The sequence below is a fragment of the Terrapene carolina genome, unplaced genomic scaffold (genome assembly GCF_002925995.2).
Source record: "Terrapene carolina triunguis isolate 2854851 unplaced genomic scaffold, T_m_triunguis-2.0 Scaffold32200, whole genome shotgun sequence".
Classification (NCBI taxonomy): domain Eukaryota; kingdom Metazoa; phylum Chordata; order Testudines; family Emydidae; genus Terrapene; species Terrapene triunguis.
In genome coordinates this window covers 467,028-486,373 of record NW_020696551.1, presented here as the reverse complement: position 1 = coordinate 486,373, position 19,346 = coordinate 467,028, and the positions used below count along the sequence as shown (strand labels likewise).

The 19,346-nt window shown below is 56.5% G+C and overlaps 1 protein-coding gene across 1 annotated transcript in view; it reads right to left on the bottom strand.

Moving 5' to 3' along the window:
* LOC113409303 (copine-5) overlaps nucleotides 1-19,346 on the bottom strand; it is a 130,466-nt gene that overhangs the window by 68,419 nt on the left and 42,701 nt on the right. Inside the window, exons 6-7 of the mRNA XM_026663065.1 lie at nucleotides 17,580-17,656; nucleotides 3,614-3,673 (exon numbers count right to left, since the gene is read on the bottom strand). Of these exons, the coding sequence (XP_026518850.1) occupies nucleotides 3,614-3,673; nucleotides 17,580-17,656 (137 nt within the window). The remainder of the gene's footprint in view (nucleotides 1-3,613; nucleotides 3,674-17,579; nucleotides 17,657-19,346) is intronic.

The window sequence follows — 19,346 nt, the reverse complement described above, 5'->3', positions numbered from 1 at the left end:
AGATGAACCGCTGAGTGTTGAAGTGACCAAAATGTCCTGCCAGGGGAAGTCATGGCATACCTGTAGTGCTGCAGTCCTTGAAGGCCTGGGGGGAACATATATATGCCCCTTTACGTAGGTTACCCTGTCTCAGACATCGTGGGGTTCCCTACTTATGGCTTCCTGTTTGACTGGTGGGATCCAATAGATCAAGGCTGATCTTTTGAGGGGGAGCAGATCTTGGCGGGGAGCTGCACCCAGAAAGTTATGAGGTGTGAGGATGTACGAGGTTTCCAGTTCAAGTCATTTTGGCGAGTGTAATATTCGCCCTTCCAGGACAAAGCTATGGTTGGTTCCTGGGCAATAGGAGATTATGAAATTAAAATGTGTAAACAATAAGGTCCACCGAAGACAACATTGGTTAACAGCCATGGCCCTACACTGACATTCAAAGATCTTATGGTCAGTGTACACCTGCAGGGGATACCAGGAACTTTCTAGATAGTAGCACCACTCTTCAAAAAGTGTTCTTAATTGACAGGAGTTCTCTGTCCAAAATCCCATCATTTTGCTCTGCCGGTGTGAGTTCCCTGGAGTAGAAGGTGCTTGGAGATAGTAGTTGTTGAGCACCTCTCCAATTGCCACATTGGAAGCATCTGCCTTGAGGATGAAGGCTGGCATGGCCTCAGGGTGGGCCAATATGGGAGCAGTGGTAAATGTGAATTTTAATTGTTCAAAGGCCTGCCGGGCCTCAGGAGACCAGAGGAACCTGATTCTACAGAGGCTCTAGTTAGTTAAGTCTCGTTGTGTGCCTTGGCTTCTCTACATACTTGTGTTATTTGTTTGTATTCATCCTTTGTCATTTGACCTAGTTTCCACTTATTGTAGGACTCTTTTTATGAGTTTCACATCATTGAAGATCTCCTGGTTAAGCCAGGTGGTCTCTGGCCATACTTCCTATCTTTCCGACAAAATGGGATAGTTTGCTTTTGTGCCCTTAATAATGTCTCCTTGAAAAACCTCCAACTGTCTTGAACTGTTTTTCCCCTTAGACTTGCTTCCCATGGGGTCTTACCTACCAACTCCCGCTGAGTTTACTAAAGTCTGCCTTCTTGAAATCCATTGTCTTTACTGTGCTGTTTTCCCTCCTATCATTCCTTAGAATCACAAACTCTACCATTTCATGATCACTTACACCCAAGCTGCCTTTCACTTTCAAATTCTCAACCAGTTCCTCCCTATTTGTTTCTCCACCTTCTGAAATAAAAAATTTCTCCATTGCATTCCAAGAACTTGCTGGATAATCTGTGTCCTGCTGTGTTATTTTCTGGGTAGTTGAAGTCCCCCCCATCACCACCACGTCCTGTGCTTTGGATCATAGGCGCCGACTCCGTGGGTGCTCCAGGGCTCAGCATCCACCAGCCACAGGAGGTGCTTGGGGGAGAATGGAGAGCAGCGAGCGATGGGTTGGTGGAGGTTCGGGGGAGGGGGCAGAGTGGGGGGGAAGAAGTGGAGCGAGGGCAGGGCCTCGGGAAAAGGGGAGGAGTGGGGGCGGGAAGAGGTGGAATGAAGGCGGGGCCTAGGGGGAAGGGGCGGAGTGGGGGTGGAACTCCCACGGGGAAAAATAAAAGTGAGCGCCTCTGCTTTGGATGATTTTGTTAGTTGTTTATAAAAAGCCTCATCCACCTCTTCTTCCTGGTTAGGTGTCTGTAGCATACCACTACCAAGGCATCATCCTTTTATCCTTACCCAGATAAACAACTGGAGGTACGGCCTGTTTTAAAGACTTGGGCTATTCGGCTGGATTTATCCAACCCCTTCAGCGCTGGCCTAGCTCTGCTCCCACTGAATGCAATGGGCATTCTGAGCATTGACTCCAGTGTTGTTATGTCATGGACCGGGTCATGACTGTGCTCGGTTCTGTACAAAGAGAACACAACGAGGGTCCCTGCCCCAAATAGCTGACAATCTAATGGGAGCAGAGTTAGGTCAGTGCTGGGCGCTTCTAAAACCCCCACTCTCCGGGCATGTCTACACTAGAAACTTAAGTCTACCTATGTTAGGTCAACTTACAGCCACCGCAGTAAATACTACAGTGGTGCATGTTCACACTACCCTCCCTGTGGCAGGGGTGCGTGTGCTCACCAGAAGCGCTTCCACCGACTGAAGAGAGGCAGTGGGGGGGGGGGGTTGAGAGCCCAGCTGCCCCTGGGATCCCAGCTGTGAGCTCTGTGCCCGGAGTCCAGGCAAGCCTCTGGGAAGCCGCTGGGCGCCTGGTGGGAAGTGGTGGGGGAGCCTCCATGCAGCAGCTGGATTGGGAGCTGGGAGCCCCCCCTCCCGCCCTGGTGACAGCCTGGTTTTCTTGTCAATTTCACAGCTCCAGCATGGAGACATGAAATCGACAAAAATGACAGCCAACATGGACACTGCGTTGCCCTAACTACACCGACATAAGGGCTACTCCTCTCACAGAGGTGGAGTTATGATGTCGGTGTAGTAGGGCACTTACATCGGCGGGCGCAAGGCTGTAGTGTGTACACTGCCATAATTAGGTCGATGTAAGTTACCTGATGTCAACCTAACTCCGCAGTGTAGACCAAGCCTCAGAGTTTGCTCGACAATACGCTGAAAACCTTCCCCCTCCCATCACCAGGGCCGGCTCCAGGCACCAGCATAGCAAGCAGGTGCCTGGGGCGGCCAATGAAGAGGGGGGCGGCACGTCCGGCAGTTCGGCGGCAATTTGGTGGCGGGGCCGTCACTCCCTCTGGGAGCAAAGGACCTCCCGCCGAATTGCCGCCATAGAATGAAGCAGCCCTAGAGCTGCCGCCAAATTGCTGCCGATCGTGGTCAGGACTAGTGAGCGTAGCTCACATCTCTGGGTCAGGCTGACCCCCAGGTGTGGGATCGAGGAGGACGTTCCCTCCAGGCCCCCTGGGGGAGGCTGTCCCTGGAGCACGGAGTGGGGGTCAGCTGGGCTTGCCACATTCAAACCTATTTCAGCAGCTGCGGGGAGGGTTGGGGGGACACACGGCACAGACCTATCCTGTCTTCCTGTAGCAGCTTTTGGGGAGTAAAGGCCCTGGGGTGTCAGGGTGATGTTAGGGGAGATGGCCAGAAACTCTGAAGGGCTTTAGGAGCACAAGTCCAGCGGACTTTCACATCCCTTCTGAAAATGACCCCGTCACAGTTAGGCTGTCAGAGGGCGTTGGCAGGACTAGCCCCGTCCGGAAGAGAGCAGAACTCAGGGCCAGGTGTTGCAGGGCTCAGCCCTCACAGTGGCCATAACGTCAGGCCTTGCGTGACATCGCGATGGTGCTGTTAATAACAGGCCCTGCTGGGTCGACAGGGAGGTTTGAACTCGGGGCTGTCAGCGGGGCTGATGGTGCAGGAGGGGGGCCTGGTTCAGTGAAATGACCAGGCCTGGCACCTAGGAGCAGCAACGGACCCATAAATCTCTTCTGTGCCCAGCCACTGGGGGGGGGGACAGTCTCATGCTGTCCTAGTGCTGGTGTCGAATGTGTGGTGTCTCTAGCCATGGGACTGGGGCATTGTCAGGGCAAAGACCCCTCTAAACACTGCCTCCCTGCGGGGCTGCCTGTGCAGGAGGAGATGCCGGTGAAGCTGTGTGACTCACCCGTTGGAGACGGACGGTGTGGGCTTCCCTGTTCTGGAATGTAACGTGAACGCTCCCATCCTGCCAGGAGACAGAGAGAGGGAGAGTTAGCTTGGACCTTTCCCTGGGCTCCCTGAGAACATATGCTGCCTGGGGCCGATCACCACCAGGGAGAGCCTGGAGAGCCAGGTCAACACACCTGAACCAATCCCCGGGGATCTCCCCAAACTGTCTCCTGGGGACAAGGAAGGGAGGGCCCAGAATGACACAGACACAATCAGGCACGTGTCTGACCATCCCCCAATATTTCACCAAAGGGGGGGGGGGATCTCTGCCGAAAGCTAAGCACCAGTTGATTGCTGGCCTGTGGCTGGATGTTCGGACTATGTCACATGGAGGATCCTGGGTTCCAAACCCGTGGAAGTGAACCGGGTCACTTGCAGCAGGGGGTCTCAGAGCTGGCTCAATGCTGAGAACCGCGGGCATGCGCGGAGCCGACCCAGCCCTATGCCTAGTCTGGAGACTGTGCAGCGCAAAGCATCCCCCACAGAAACGCTGAATAGGGGCCCATCAGGACTGAGCTGCAGCTAATGAAACACCCTGATTATGAACAGAGACAAGAGCCTCGGGCTATACGAGGAGGGAAAATGGCCCCAAATGTTGTTCATCACAGAGGAGAGACTCTGCCAGCGGAAGTGTCTCACAGGGGAGGATCCCAGCTCCAGTCACTGAACCAGCGCCGTGCGGAAGGAACCTGTCAATACGTATGGGCTCTGGACTGTACGTCACATTTTCCTTGTACCTGGAACCTAGTGTGTCCAAACCCTTTGATGTGCTTTTATGGACAGTGGCTGGTTTCAATAGCCAGGGTCATGGCGCTGGCCGGGTGCCAGCAAGGGGAGCACGGGCAGCTGTGGTGGGATGATAACTCCGGGGCAGGCAGGCAGCTCGGCAGTGCAGGCCACAGCTGACAGTAGGAAAGGGCCCAGTAGCTGCTCCCCCGAGGGCGGCTGGGATCCATGGCCACGCACCCAACCGTGCCGCAGCAGGGACCTGGAAGGCTCATTCAGCCCCCTGGCATAGAATGGGAACCCCAGACAGGTGCATAGACAGGCTGCCAGATGGTCCCAGGGACACACTACCCCGCTGGCAGACCACTGCCACTGGGTCCCTCCTTAGGCTAGCATGGGAATCTCCCTCGGGCTGGCATGAAGAGCCCTGTGGCCTGGCACTGGGGCTGCCTTAGGCCTGCGCTGTGGGGGCGGCCCCCTACCGTAGAGCTTCACACCTAACGCGGCATCTCCAGTGAGACAGTCCCAAGCCCGACACCCTCCTTCAGTTCCGTCTGCCCATCTCGCTCCCACCCCTGAAAGGGACCCCCCCAGTTCAGTTCCACCAACTGCAGAGGCAGCCAAGGAGCCTCCAAAAGCAGCAGATTCCAGAGCCCTGCCTGCCGCTGGCTGACCCGGCACTCCTCAGAGATGCTGCTGCAAAGGATTCTGGGGCACGTGTGGGGAACTAAAGACCCCCATGTGGGGACGACTGGAGGGTGGGATCCAGAGGGGGGTGCGGAGTGCACTGCAGGGCCAGGGCAGAGCTGCCGAGAAGTCTGGCACTGAGCCGCACCCCCAGCTCAGCCGGGCAGCAAGGATGGGGAATGGTGCATTGCAGACCTGCCCGCCCCTTCCCCCGTCCCTCTGTCTCTGTGGAGCTCTGCTCTCTATCCATGGACACTCACTGACTGAGCCCAACAGGAATGCTTTGGACAGGGGAGATAAGATCACGAAAGGAGGTGGCAGAACCTGTGTGTTTGCCAGGGGTTAAACTCCTGGAACCTTGGCAAGCTCACCAGCCTGTCTCCAGCACCCATCCAAGTGCTTTGGCAGGCGCCAGGGTTCCTACACTGGGCAGGGAGCTTGGGGCTGGAGGCATTGCTGGGGGGCTAATATGAGGGGGAAAGGAGTCCAGGGGAGCTGGCTGTATTTTAAAGAAGGCTTATTGAGGGCGCAGGAACAAACCATCCCGATGTGCAGAAAGAATAGCAAATATGGCAGGCAACCAGCTTGGCTTAACAGTGAAATCTTCGGTGAGCTTAAACTCAAAAAGGAAGCTTACAAGAAGAGGAAATTTGGTCAGATGACTAGGGAGGAGTATAAAAATATTGCTAGAGCATGCAGGGGTGTAATCAGGAAGGCCAAGGCACAACTGGAGTTGCAGCTAGTAAGGGATGTGAAAGGTAACAAGAAGGTATGCTAGCAACAAGAAGAAGGACAGGGAAAGTGTGGGACCCTTACTGAATGGGGGAGGCAACCTAGTGACAGATGATGTGGAAAAAGCTGAAGTACTCGATGCTTTTTTGCCTCGGTCTTCACAGATAAGGTCAGCTCCCAGACTGCTGAACTGGGCAACACAGTATGGGAAGGAAGTGAGCAGCCCTCAGTGGTGAAAGAACAGGTTAAGGACTATTTAGAAAAGCTGGACATGCACAAGTCCATGGGGCCTGATCCAATGCATCCAAGGGTGCTGAGGGAGTTGGCTGACGTGATTGCAGAGCCATTGGCCATTATCTTTGAAAACTCCTGGTGATCGGGGGAGGTCCCGGACTATTGGAAAAAGGCAAATATAATGCCCATCTTTAAAAAAGGGAAGAAGGAGAACCCGGGGAACTACAGACTCCCTGCCTGACCAACCTGATTGCCTTCTATGATGAGATAACTGGCTCTGTGGATATGGGGAAAGCAGTGGATGTGATATATCTTGACTTTAGCAAAGCTTTTGATACGGTCTCCCACAGTATTCTTGCCAGCAAGTTAAAAAAGTATGGATTGGATGAATGGACTCTAAGATGGATAGAAAGCTGGCTAGAGCGTCAAGCTCAATGGGTAGTGATCAACAGCTCAATATCTAGCTGGCAGCCGGTATCAAGCGGAGTGCCCCAGGGGTCTGTCTTTGGGTCAGTTTTGTTCAACATCTTCATTAATGATCTGGATGATGGGATACATTGCACCCTCAGCAAGTTCGCAGATGACACTAAGCTGGGGGGAGAGGTAGATAAGCTGGAGGGTAGGGATAGGGTCCAGAGTGACCTAGCCAAATTGGAGGATTGGGCCAAAAGAAATCTGATGAAGCTCAACAAGGACAAGTGCAGAGTCCTGCACTTAGGACGGAAGAATCCCATGCACTGCTACAAGCTGGGGACTGACTGGCTAAGCGGCAGTTCTGCAGAAAAGGACCTGAGGATTACAGTGGACGAGAAGCTGGATATGAGTCAGCAGTGTGCCCTTGTTGCCAAGAAGGCTAACGGCATATTGGGCTGCATTAGTAGGAGCATTGCCAGCAGATCAAGGGAAGTGATTATTCCCCTCTATTCGGCACTGGTGAGGCCACATCTGGAGTACTGTGTCCAGTTTTGGGCCCCCCACTATAGAAAGGATGTGGACAAATTGGAGAGAGTCTAGTAGAGGGCAACAAAAATGATTAGGGGGCTGGGGCACATGACTTATGAGGAGAGGCTGAGGGAACTGGAGTTATTTAGTTTGCAGAAGAAAAGAGTGAGGGGGGATTTGATAGCAGCCTTCAACTACCTGAAGGGGAGTTCCAAAGAGGATGGAGCTTGGCTGTTCTCAGTGGTAGCAGATGACAGAACAAGGACTAATGGTCTCAAGTTGCAGTGGGGGAGGTCTAGGTTGGATATTAGGAAAAACTGTTTAGGAGGGTGGTGAAGCACTGGAATGGGTTACCTTGGGAGGTGGTGGAATCTCCATCCTTAGAGGTTTTTAAGGCCCAGCTTGACAAAGCCCTAGCTGGGATGATTTCGTTGGGGTTGGTCCTACTTTGAGCAGGGGGTTGGACTAGATGACCTCCTGAGGTCCCTTCCAACCCTGATACTCTAGGATTCTATGATTCTAAAGTGCAAAGCAGAGCCCTCGCTTGCCCCTCCTTCAGAAAATAACAGGGCCAGATCTGCACCTGGGGTAGTCTACGGAGGTCAATGGAGCTTTGCTGATTTACACCAAGAGGTCAAAGCCCTTTACAAACATTAATGAACGAATCCCATGGGAACCAGGCCAGCAGCAGCATCCCCATTTCACAGACTGGAGAAACTGAGGCATGGAACAGGGCAGTAACTTGCCCACAGTCACATGTGGAGTCAGTTGCAGAACAGGGACTTGAGCCCAGATGCCCTCAGCATTAGCCATAAGGTGAGACTCTGCTTTCCCCCACCCCCTTCCCCATTTGGATCACCCAGGCTGAACCAGCTCCACCCTGTCGGTACCGCCCTTCGCAGCTCTCCCCACCCCCACTCCAGTGCAGCCCAGCTCAGCCCAATCCCACCTGCCCCAACGAGGCCTGTGCCCCCTCTTGTGATCACTGGGCCTCTCCAGTGACCTTAGCTGTGAGCCCCACTGTGGGACAGGAGCAGAAGTTCAAGCGGTGTCACAACAACCGATCACAACAAACGGCGGTGGGGAAAAGGGGCACACGTGTCACACAGACTGAGTTAGTCCAGCAGAAAGGCTCCTGCTACAACCCAAGAGCCATGTTAGGAACCTGCCTGGTACATGAGAGAAGTGTGGGACTGGAAATCAATCGACCAAAATTGGTGTGTCGGAAACTAGGCCTGACTGGTGAAGGAAATACTGAGGGGCTGAGCTATTCTGCCCATCACCCCTTTGGGGGCTCTCAAAAGGAACCTTTGGGGGAAACTGGCTCCGGCCATGCTGGTGGACTGCAAGACGAGAGGCGGGGAAGGCGCGAGCTTCACCGTCACCGTGGCCACCCCCACCGTCTGCAGGCACCTCTTCAGCTGACCCCTGAGAGATGTCCTGAGCAGACCAGAGCAGGGGACCCAGACGACACCAGCACCTCTCCACCGGCTCTGGCTAAATTCCAACCCCGACCTGAGATGTGAGACTTTGTCCTCTCCTGCCCCCGTGCGGTCTTTTCCTCCCCCGCTTATTTCTTCTCCTAAACAGCCTGATGCTGGTACGAGTTTCCAGGTCTCAGACAGTGTGCTGGGCCTGGGGTTTTCCAGCACTGTCATTGCAAGTGAGAGCCAACTCCAGAGACAGAAGCTGCGTTTCCTCTCCTGGCTATTCTGTTCTCCCCTCATGTGTGTGTGGGGCTGGGTTTGTCTGCTAGGAATCAGGATCAGACTTTAACAACCACAGCAAGGACAGCTCCAGCCCAGCCCAGCTAACTTCTGCTCTTTGCCCCAAGGACAGTTAATACCAACTCTGATACCATCTATGGCTATGTCTACACTGCACTTTTGTCGGCAAAACTTTTGTCAGTCAGGGGTGTGAAAAAAACACACCCCAACCGACAGGGCCGGCTCTAGGCACCAGCAAAACAAGCTGGTGCTTGGGGCGGCACATTTTTAGGGGCGGCATGGCCGGCGCCAGAATGCCGCCCCTAAAAATGTGCCCCGGCCACCCTAGCTCACCTCCGCTGCTGCTGCCGCTCGCGCGCCACGGGCACGCGAAACAGCTGATTCGCGCGCCGCTACTCGCCCTCCCTCCCAGGCTCTCAAACCTGGGAGGGAGGGAGGGAGGGAGGGGGAGATCCCGAGCGGCCGCGGCGCGCGAAACAGCTGGGAGGGAGGGGGAGATCCCGAGCGGCTGCGGCGCGCGAAACAGCCGTTTCGCGCGCCGCTGCTCCCCTTCCCTTCCAGGCTCTCCTGGAGGGGGAGGCAGGGCTGGGGATTTGGGGAAGGGGCGGAGTTGAGGCGGGGCCGGGGGTGGGGTAATTAGAAAACGGGGGTGGGGGGCGGCCAAAATTGTTTTTGCTTTGGGCGGCAAAAATCCTAGAGCCGGCCCTGCCGACTGACAAAAAGTTTTACCAACGAAAAGCGCCGGTGTGGAGATGCTCTCCCGCTGACAAAGCTGCCACCCCTTGTTGGGGTGGTTGTATCTGGTTGGCAGGAGAGCTCGCTCCTGCTGACAAAGAGCGGCTACCCTCCGTGCCTTACAGTGGCAGCACTTTAGAGGCACAGCTGTGCCGCTGTAAGGTGCGCAGTGCAGACACAGCCTTTGCTGTCAGACAAGGGGGGTTCCCTTCTAACGACTCCAGCTGACGGGAGAGAGCATAGCAGAGGGTGTTCCAAGGCAAGGCTGACTTTCCATTGCAAAGGCTTTCCCTGCTTTCCCTTCTGTCCTGTCTCTTCACTAAAGGGCTGGAGGGGCTTTGCCATGGACTGAGCTGGTGAGTCGCTGTGCACCACCCTGACCCTTGTGTAACACCGTTGGACACTGACAGGGTCACAGTAACACCTTTGATTCTTCAGGCCCATTTATATCATCCCTGCCTCCAGCCTCTCCTCACTCCTCTCGTCCTTGGCAGCAGGCCATTGCTCCAGAGACAGTGAGTAATTCCCTTCCCGCGCTCACATTGTTACCTGGCAGGTATTTATAGCCGCTGCTCGGACCCCTTTCCCCACTCCCGGTCCCTTTTCTGGGCTGTGCACATTTAGCTCCCAGAGCCCCCACTACATGCGGCGCTCACACAGCTCAGGGCAGGGACAGGAACATCCAGCGTCTTATTCTCAAGCCCGACTGAGCTCCCCTCCACCCCCCTGGGGACCTGGATGCACGTGAAATGAGCGAACCCCCCCAGCCCCGTCCTCCCACCACACACAAACACCTTTGTGCCCCACGGCCTGGACGCCCCGAGTTATTGCTTAACACTGAGCCCTGGCAATGGACTTGTAAGGGGCACGGCCAGGAGCTCTCCAGCCTCATGCCGCATCGCAAGGCAGCACGTGGCACATGCCCGCCAGCAGCACCGGGCAGTCGGGGTCCTCTCAGACGCGTGCCCCTTTTAGTGGAACGGGACTCACACAGGCAGCGCCAGCGAGTGGTCAGAGCAGGGGGGCCATGAGCTAAGGGGCAGGGGAGCCAGTTCCAGGTCAGAGAGGGGAGTGTGCGCTGCTGGAGGAGAGCAGAAGCAGCTGTTGATATAATGAGCTGGCAGCTTTCCTGCATGTGCCCCTCTGCTCTGACATCGAATCAGCCTGGGTCCTGCTGGGAAACACAGGGTGGAGGCTTTGGCAGGTTCCAAGGTCCTGGCAGGATCGTCCCAGCTCCCGACACCCTCGTTCCACGCGTCACCTCTAGGCTGCTCGAGAAGCTCTCAACCTCCCCTGCTTACGAGAAGCCGATCTCATTAAGGAGCCCGATGTAACCGCACCCCATACAACCCTGCTGCCTCAGGGGCCCGATCCTGCCTCCAGGAGCTCAGGATGCTCAGCTCCCCGGCAAGTTAGGCTGTTGGTGCTGTTGGCTGCTGATGCCTGAAATGCAGAGTTAGGCTCCAGGGTCGCAGGAGAATTTTATTTCTGTTGGAGAAATGAATCCCCCAAAGAGACTCCGGTGACAAACGGCTGCCGAGCGAGGGAATCCAACCAATCCAAGGAGGCGTGTGGGACATTTACTGTGGAGTTAGACGGGGAGGGGGCGTTAAGTAGAGAAGCCTGAAAGGCAAATAAATCCAAGGAGCTGGGAAAGCCTCTGGAATCAGCCAGGCTGGGGCTGGGGCTGGGGCTGGGGCTGGGGCGGGTATTAACAAGCCATCTGCTGCTCTTCTAGGGACCAGAAATTAACAGAAGGAGAATCCCAGAAACCGGTTGGGTTTGAGACACGGGTGAATTTAATGCTGGTGCTGGGTGCCAGACTGACAGCCCTGGCGTGGACACAGGTTGGCACAGCTTCCTCCCGCCCTGCCCCTGCTGCCTGTATGTCCCCCCTGCCCTGGAAGGGACAAGCGGGGAGACGGTTTCCCAGCTTAGCCGGGAAGGCTAATTAGTGTCTGGTCATTTTTCTGCTGGGGACACCTGCCATGAGTCAATGGTCTGAGACCCAGCAAACTCTTTACGTGCAGGGGCCACCAAACAGCCAAGGGATGGCAACGACTTGCAGTCACTCCCGATCTGAGCTGGGTGTAAATGAGAACCTGACAATCGGCTGAGCCAGCCATTCCCGCCCTAGGCCTTTGGCCCCATGAGCTGCCATGCGGTGCCGTCCTGCACTGGGTGTCCTGCAGGCGCCACCTCCTGCAGCAGCCACACTGGGGGCTCCACATGCAAGTGCTGTGAGACGGAGGCAGGGACTCTTCCACGCAGAGGTGGGGGGTGTCAGAGGCATCAGCTTGCCTGGCTCCTAGGGGAGGACACAGGTTAGGTGTTGAGGTGCTAGGCCCCTGATAGGTAGGTCAGAGTGAGGGAGTGAAGCCAGGTGGTGCAGGGAGGCAGTTCCAGACAACAGCAGATGCAGAGGAGAAGGCTCGCACAGTAGGGACACTGTCCTGAAGGATGCAGAGGAAGCTATGCCAGGCAAAGGGAGCAGCAGCCTGCTCCCCGGAGAGTCCTCCCCAGGCTTGACACCGTGCTTGGGACTTTGGCTGGGTGGATGGCCACGCAGCGCAGAACCGATTCATAACAAGTTCTCGGTCTGAGTCTCAGAGCTTTGCTGTGCGGCGCTATAACCGTGCTCGGGGACAGAACAGGTGCTCAAAACAAGGAGGCCAATTATGTTCTGCAGCCTCTCAGGAACCTGCCGTCCCCAGACAGCCGCCTCCTGAAACTGTCAGCACAAAATCACAGCCTAGGAGACAAAGGGAAAGCAATCTCCGCTGAGCTGTTGGGCCAGCTGCTCTGCAGTCAGAGCCTCTGAACTCGCCCAGCACCTGGAGCATGTTCCCCAAGTGAGCTGGGCATCAAAGACCTGCCAACACCTGCTGGAGATGCAGGCAGAGCTCGCGATCCAGCTTGTACAGGGCACATCCACGGCCTTGTCTGCTCCCTTTGATTAGCCAAGTCTGGATGGAAACAGGCTCTGCATGTCCTAGCAGCTCATCAGAAGAGCAGCGCCGTTCATGGAGGGGCTGGCTCCGGGAGTGCTGGCCCCGCACATAGTGAGGGGCAGGAGCGCGGAGAGATTCCACCCTTCTGGGATGTCAGACCTAGCCTGGAAAATATCATGAGTGTTTCTGCAGCTACCATGGGACTGCTCAGGCTACTGCAGTGCATCAGGGTGTGTCCCCATGTCCCGGGTGAAACGTGGCAGGCAGGGCAAGGCTAGCCACATGGGGAGGTGGCCCTATCACCTAAGATAGATAGATAGATAGATAGATAATGACCATAACTGGTCTTAGAGCTGGCGTCCCAGCAAGTGACTGGGGAAGGTTCCCCTTCCCTCAAGCTGGCTGTCTCCAGCCCCAACCAGGCTCTAGGGAACTGGTCATGTTACCAAGACTCTTCCCAGCCTGCAGAGCCAGGAAGCTAGTTTAATGTGAGTTCACCTCGCCCACCTTTCTGAATACATTCCCAGCTGCAGGGCCGGCAGGTGGCTCACAGTGATGCTCCCATCTCTGTGCCCTCCAGGACCCCAGCCCTTGGCTTCCTGTCGAATCAGTTTTGGTCGCTTCGTAAAACGTCTTTTGGGGAGCGAGCGCTGGGTGAGTGTTACTGAAAAACCCAACAGCAGCCAGAGTCTGCAAACCCTCCACACACCATGGCTGGGCTGGCTCCCTGCCCACCTCCCTGCGCACTCACCACGCCAGGCCAGGCTATGTGCTCTACAGGACCCTGCCCATCCGGATGTCCTGGCTGTGCACAGCACCATCCAGTGGCTGGGGTCAGGAGAAGCAGGGGCTGGCATGGGGGGCAGTGCTGGCAGGCAGGGGAGGGGGATGCTGGCTGCCCTGCTGGGCTTGTGCTGCAATGGCCTGGCAGGTCTGGAAGCCGGCCAGGAGACCCACGGCAGGTAGGTCTCTCACCCCAGTGAATGGTTACAGCCCTGCCCCAGCACGCGCAGCTCGGTCCCGCCCGCTCCCCCAGGCAGGCACACTTGTGTGCGCTCTCACTGGGGCAAGCATGCCAGGGCAGGGCTGATGGTGGAGCAGTCCCCGGAGCAGGCCCCTGCCGCAGAGATCTGTTGGGGGGCAGGGGTGGGAAAAGGAGGAAGGATGGTTCCTTCAATTCCTGGCTTCCCGTGTGACCCTGACCACATCTCTGAGCCTCAGTTTCCCCATCTGTAGCACTGGCATTGATGGTTATTTCACCAGTGTTCGTGAGCTGCTGGGGAGCCCAGCAACGGATTGACAGGAACCTGCCCCTCTCCAAAAGAACTGCAAGCCCTGGCTCTTTTGGCCTTGACAATGGATTAATTCCTGCTGGCTGGGAATGCTGCACCCAGCAGGGGGTTTGCTCTGGCTCAGCAACATCTTAGCCGGCTCAAATGAAGCTTTGGGAGGTGTCCAAATGGGCTCCAAATAAATATGTATAATAATAACAGCCACTAATGGTATGTTCTGTGTCACACACCCATGCACGCACACACCCACCCACGCACACAAACACATATGCATGCATACACACACGCACATGCACGCACACACACACACACGAACACATATGCACGCACACACACACAGGTGCTCTCTTGCTCGCTCTCGCACACATGCAATAAACAGAATTTGGCATCCAGTCCATCAGTTGGGGCAGCAAAGCCCCTCCTGCCATGGGGAATTCTCAGCTGATCTAACGCAAGCTCCTGCTAGTTTGAGTGAAATGAACCCACCAGGAGCAATTCTGAAGGGTTGCAGGTAGCCTTAAAATAAGAGAAAAAAATTCCTTCCCCTCCCCCGTAACTCCAGCCCGGCACTGGCTGCGGGAGCTAAATGAGCTTACCTGCCATGCAGCCCCCTCTCTGCCTCACCCCGCTCCCCAGAACTGTTCTTATTAAGCACTGTGACAATCCTCTGGGTCTGATCTGCGGGTCCCTGGCGGGGCGCTGGGAGCAGCGGGGACACTGAGCCATCCAGGGCATTTCAAATGGGAAACGCTCCTCTCCAGGGAAACAGATCCCCCTTCACTGAATGGCAGCTGCACTGGGGGGCCCAGCTGTAAATGGGGGCAGGTCCATTGCAATCAGTGACCGATCCTTAGGAGCCAGACGGATTTAGTCCATCTCAGGACCTGGCCACTCACCAGTGGTGTTTCCACTGTCCCAGTCACTGCAGTATCTGAGCAGGTCACAATCTTTCCCCTCCCCCGGCCCGTGCCCCAGGACAGAGCTGTTATCCCCAGTGGAGACGTGGGGGTCTAGCACAGACAGACTAAGGGGGAGGTGGGATTCTCAGCTGGCCTACACGGACTCACGCCAGCTCTGCTTGAGCTGCAATCCCAGCTGAGCCAGTACGCGGGCAGCTGGCCCGAGCCACCCTGCTATTTTCAGGGGGTGGCGTGAGCAGGTCAAACAGAGACGAACCCTGCGTGACTTGCCTAGGTCACACGCGAGTCCAGGGCTGAGAGGGAATTGGAGCCAGGTCCTGACCATTGGCCCCTCTTTCCCTGCACATCTAGGGCCAGGAGAGTGCTTCATGGTGTGACACAGCCCTATGCTTGGTCAATCAGGCCTGTGGAGGGGCAGGGAAACCCGGAGGGACATCCTGCAGCAGAGTGACAGCCAGTGCCAGACACACCCACCCTGCCCAGGGAGCAGCGGATGGCAGGCTTCTCGGGCCTCATGCGGGTGGCTGACATCCAGGGCTCTCCCTCTTCTGCTGTGATGGACAGGCGGGCACAGCTGGGGAGACCAGTCCCACCTCCCATTTCAAAGCAAGCCACATGCGCTTCCTGCCTCTGACACAGGTCAGCAAAGCCCTGCTCCACCTGGGACTGACACCCCAGCACTGTCAGCTCCACATGCCGGCCTGGCACCGGGCATTTGCCAGCTCCACTGATGCTGTGCAGGGGCGCGAAAGGCCCCAGGAAGAATGACTCTGCATGCCTGACTTGGTTTATTAGCCCTGGGGTGGTCCGCGGCGGGGGAGTTGGGCATTTCCTATCAGACAAAGAAGGTCTGAAAAGTGTTTTCTTAAAAGATTTGCCTGCTTGTTTGTTACATTGGAAATTCAGGTCTCATCCGCCCTACCCAGCTTTGCCTGGCGCTCTCTTGGGATGGCTGGAAAGCTAGCAGGATTATGACTTTGCAGGTACCAAGGAAATGAAACTTCGGCCACTGAGGGGAGAAGGGACAGTTGGTCAGGCTGGTCAATGGGGGTTAATGGGTATTTAACTCAAATGCCTGAGAAACTCTTGGGAGAAAAGTGATCTTTGTTAATGTCTTGGCACCATCGCTCCATCAGTTTCAGGTACCCAATCCACAGCTCTGGGTCCCCTGAGGAGATATCCAGCAAAAGCTGGGAAAGCCAGGCTTGACATTCCCAAGATTTCAAAGGGAGAAAAACAAACGCCTCAAATCACCCCCCTCGAGGTCTCCTTTCTCCATCAGCAAGGAGCAGTGAACAGCATACATCAGATCGGCTTTCAACACCGGAGTCCTTTTCAGTGGCTGAAGATGCCCAGAAATCCAGCAGAGGTTGCCATGGTGATCCTTGGGGAATTGCATTATCCCCTAGCGACTGATCACTGGCCCCTAGCGCCATCGTGCCTCCCAACCCCTGTTCTCTAGTCCAGGGGTAGGCAACCTATGGCCGAAGGCGGCACGCGAGCTGATTTTCAGTGGCACTCACACTGCCCGGGTCCTGGCCACAGGTCCGGGGGGCTTTGCATTTTAATGTAATTTTAAATGAAGCTTCTTAAACATTTTAAAAACCTCATTTACTTTACATACAACAATAGTTTAGTTATATATTATAGACTAGAGAAAGAGACCTTCTAAAAACATTAAAATGTATTACTGGCACGCGGAACCTTAAATTAAAGTGAATAAATGAAGACTCGGCACACCACTTCTGAAAGGTTGCCGATCCCTGCTCTAGTGTAAGAATTCGCACACCCCTCGTGCAGGGCACTGTCCCCCGTGCACAGCTGGGAGCACAGCGCAGCCGGGCTAGTGACTTATCCAGGGAGTTTTGGGAGGAGCCGGCACTAGGACTCAGGGCTCGTGAACCCCTGGCCCATCCTTCCCCCCCGGAGCACCTGATACTGACTCATTCCCAAGGTGCCTTGCTGGCCCTGGCGGCGCTGGGCCGAGGCGGCCAGTGTGGTTCTGGCCGCTGGGCGTGTGAGGCAAAGGCAGGTGGAGGCCAGCAGTCGGGGAGAGAAGGGGCAGGTGGACGAGCACAGTAGAGTCCGAGTTGCTCTGGATTTACAGCAGGGGACACAGGCCAGCCCTCAGTCTCTCGGTCCTATTTACACCCTCAGCCTCGCGCTGCCCAAGCTAGCAAAGCCTCACCTGCCCGCCAGAGGCCGAGCACAGGAGGAAAACACCTGCTGGCTCTGGATTGATCATATCAAGACCTCAGGGAATGAGAGGCAAGGGGGGAACCAGGGGAGAATCACCAGGATGATGTTGTATGATCCCGATGTCTCCAGCAGCCCACAGTGGCTGTGAATCTGTTCCTGACTCTACATGGTACAGACAAACACAGCGCCTCGTCCCCGCCCTCAGCCACCGGGTGTAACCCAGGAGTAACCCACTGGCCCGATTCCCCTCGCACTCACCCCCGTGTAAACCAGGAGTAACCCCACTGGCCCGATTCCCCTCACACTCACCCCTGTGTAAACCAGGAGTAGCCCACTGGGCCGATGTCCCTCGCACTCACCCCATGTACCCAGAAGTAACCCACTGGCCTGATTCCCCTTGCACTCACCCCTGTGTAAACCAGGAGTAACCCCACTGACCCGATTCCCGTCGCACTCACCCCCCGTAAACCAGGAGTGACCCACTGGCCTGATTCCCCTCGCACTCACCCCCGTGTAAACCAGGAGTAACTCCACTGGGCTGATTCCCCTTGCACTCATCCCAGTGGAAATCAGGAGTAACCCACTGGGCCTGGTCCCCACATTGCTCTCCCCCATGTAAATCAGGAGTGACTCCACTGGGCCGCCTTCCTTGTTAACCCCTGGAGCTCAAACCCCTCACTGAGCAGCACGGGGCACCGTGAAGGGCCAAGCCGCCTGCCCCTGCCCTGCTGGCCCCACACGCACGTGCCCTTTGCCCTGAGCACTCCCAGCACTCACATCAGCGGCTTCTCCAGGCGGCTTCCTGCCGAGCCGACGATCTCCCCCAATGTGCAGAACGCCTGGCCCAGGAAATCCTGGCAGGGCAAAGGACCATGATGAGCAACAAGAATCCGGATTCTCCGCCCAGACCCCTCAACACATCAGCCCTGCTGGTGGCCTTCATTGGAGCAGGGCAAACCATTCGGTTTTCATGAGAACGGGTCCTCACGGGGCAATGGCACCTTTGCACCAAAGGGGGGTGTTCCGGGGAGAATTCCAGCCTGGGACAGATGGGGAAATGTTTGTGCATTCTGCGCCTGGGAAACTGGCTCTTTGTATGGCGAAATTTTGCAATGCAAATAGTGATTTATCTGCAGAGGGAGGGGGGGAATCACCTTGGGTTTCCAGGGAGACAGCAGGAAGTGCGAGGAGGGAACACAGGAAGTCCCACCCCCCAGGATGGTCACAGCACCTCCTGCCCCACCACTAGGGAGCCTGTGTCACAAAGCTCTGCGACTGGGATTTCCCATTAATGCTACTAGTAATGGGCCATTTGAATCCTACTGGCAGCCTGGGGTCTCAGTGTAAACGTACAGATGAGATAGGCCCAAATGCAGTTCCACGGACTTCCGGCTCCCCCGCTGGCCTCTGCTAACATGACGGGCTGCAGCCACACCCTGGGCATGTCTGAGGGCCCTGTGCCCGGGCAATGACACGGGCACACAGAACAATCCTTGCCGCAGGTGGGAAGAGCTCTGGGAAGCTGGCGATGCAGCCTAGCATGGACACCTCATCTGCCCCCCACGGAGAGCCATCTCTACCCTCAGGCTCTAGGCACCTGCTCAGCCAAATCCTGGTGCCCACGCCCCAGGGAGCATGGGCTGGGGAGCCATAGGGTGTGTCTCTCTGGGCCCAGCTTCTCTAGGGTTACCATCCGTCCATATTTCCCTGGACATGTCCGGCTTTTGTGTCTCTAAATAGCCGTCCGGGAGGAATTGGTAACAAGGTTAAAATGTCCGGGGGGGGTTTCTCCCTCGCCTCCCTCCCTCCCTTCCATGCAGAGTGCGGCTGCTGATTGGGCGGCTTGGCCGATTGAGCTGCTCCCATTGGCCTCCAGCAGCCAGAGCCCTCCCCTGCTCCCCCCTCCCTCTGTCTGCCGCCCTGTGTAACACACAAACCGACCCACCGGGCAGCGTGTTTTGCAAACACGTGGAGCCAGAATGGTAAGGGGAGTCTGGGGGGGGCAGTCAGGGAGTGGGGGAGTGTTGGATGGGTCCCCGGCCTCCACCTGCTACCCCCCCTCCGCGCGTCCGTCCCCCCCGTGACCCCTCCCTTCCCTGCCTCTCCCTTGCCTGCTTGTACTGCCAGAGCCAGCAGCAACTGCTGTTTGCTGCCCCCGGATCCTAGCGTCCCCCATCCACTAATGGGAAGACAGGCTGCCCTTACCCTGCCCTTCCACCCTAGCCCCGAGCTTCTCCAACGCCCCAAACCCCTCAGCCCCAGCCCCAGCCCTCATCCCCCTGCACCCTAATCCTCTGCCCCAGCCCTGAGCCCCCTCCTGCATCATGAACCCCTCATCCTCATCCTCAGCCCCAACCCTCATCCCCCCGCACCCTAATCCTCTGCCCCAGCCCTGAGCCCCCTCCTGCATCATGAACCTCTCATCCTCAGACCCACAGCCCTCACCCCTGCATCCCCTCCTATCCCCAAACTCCCTCCCAAACCCCCTCCCCCTTCCCACACACCCCCTCCTGCCCTCAACTCCCTCCCAAAGCCTGCACCCCC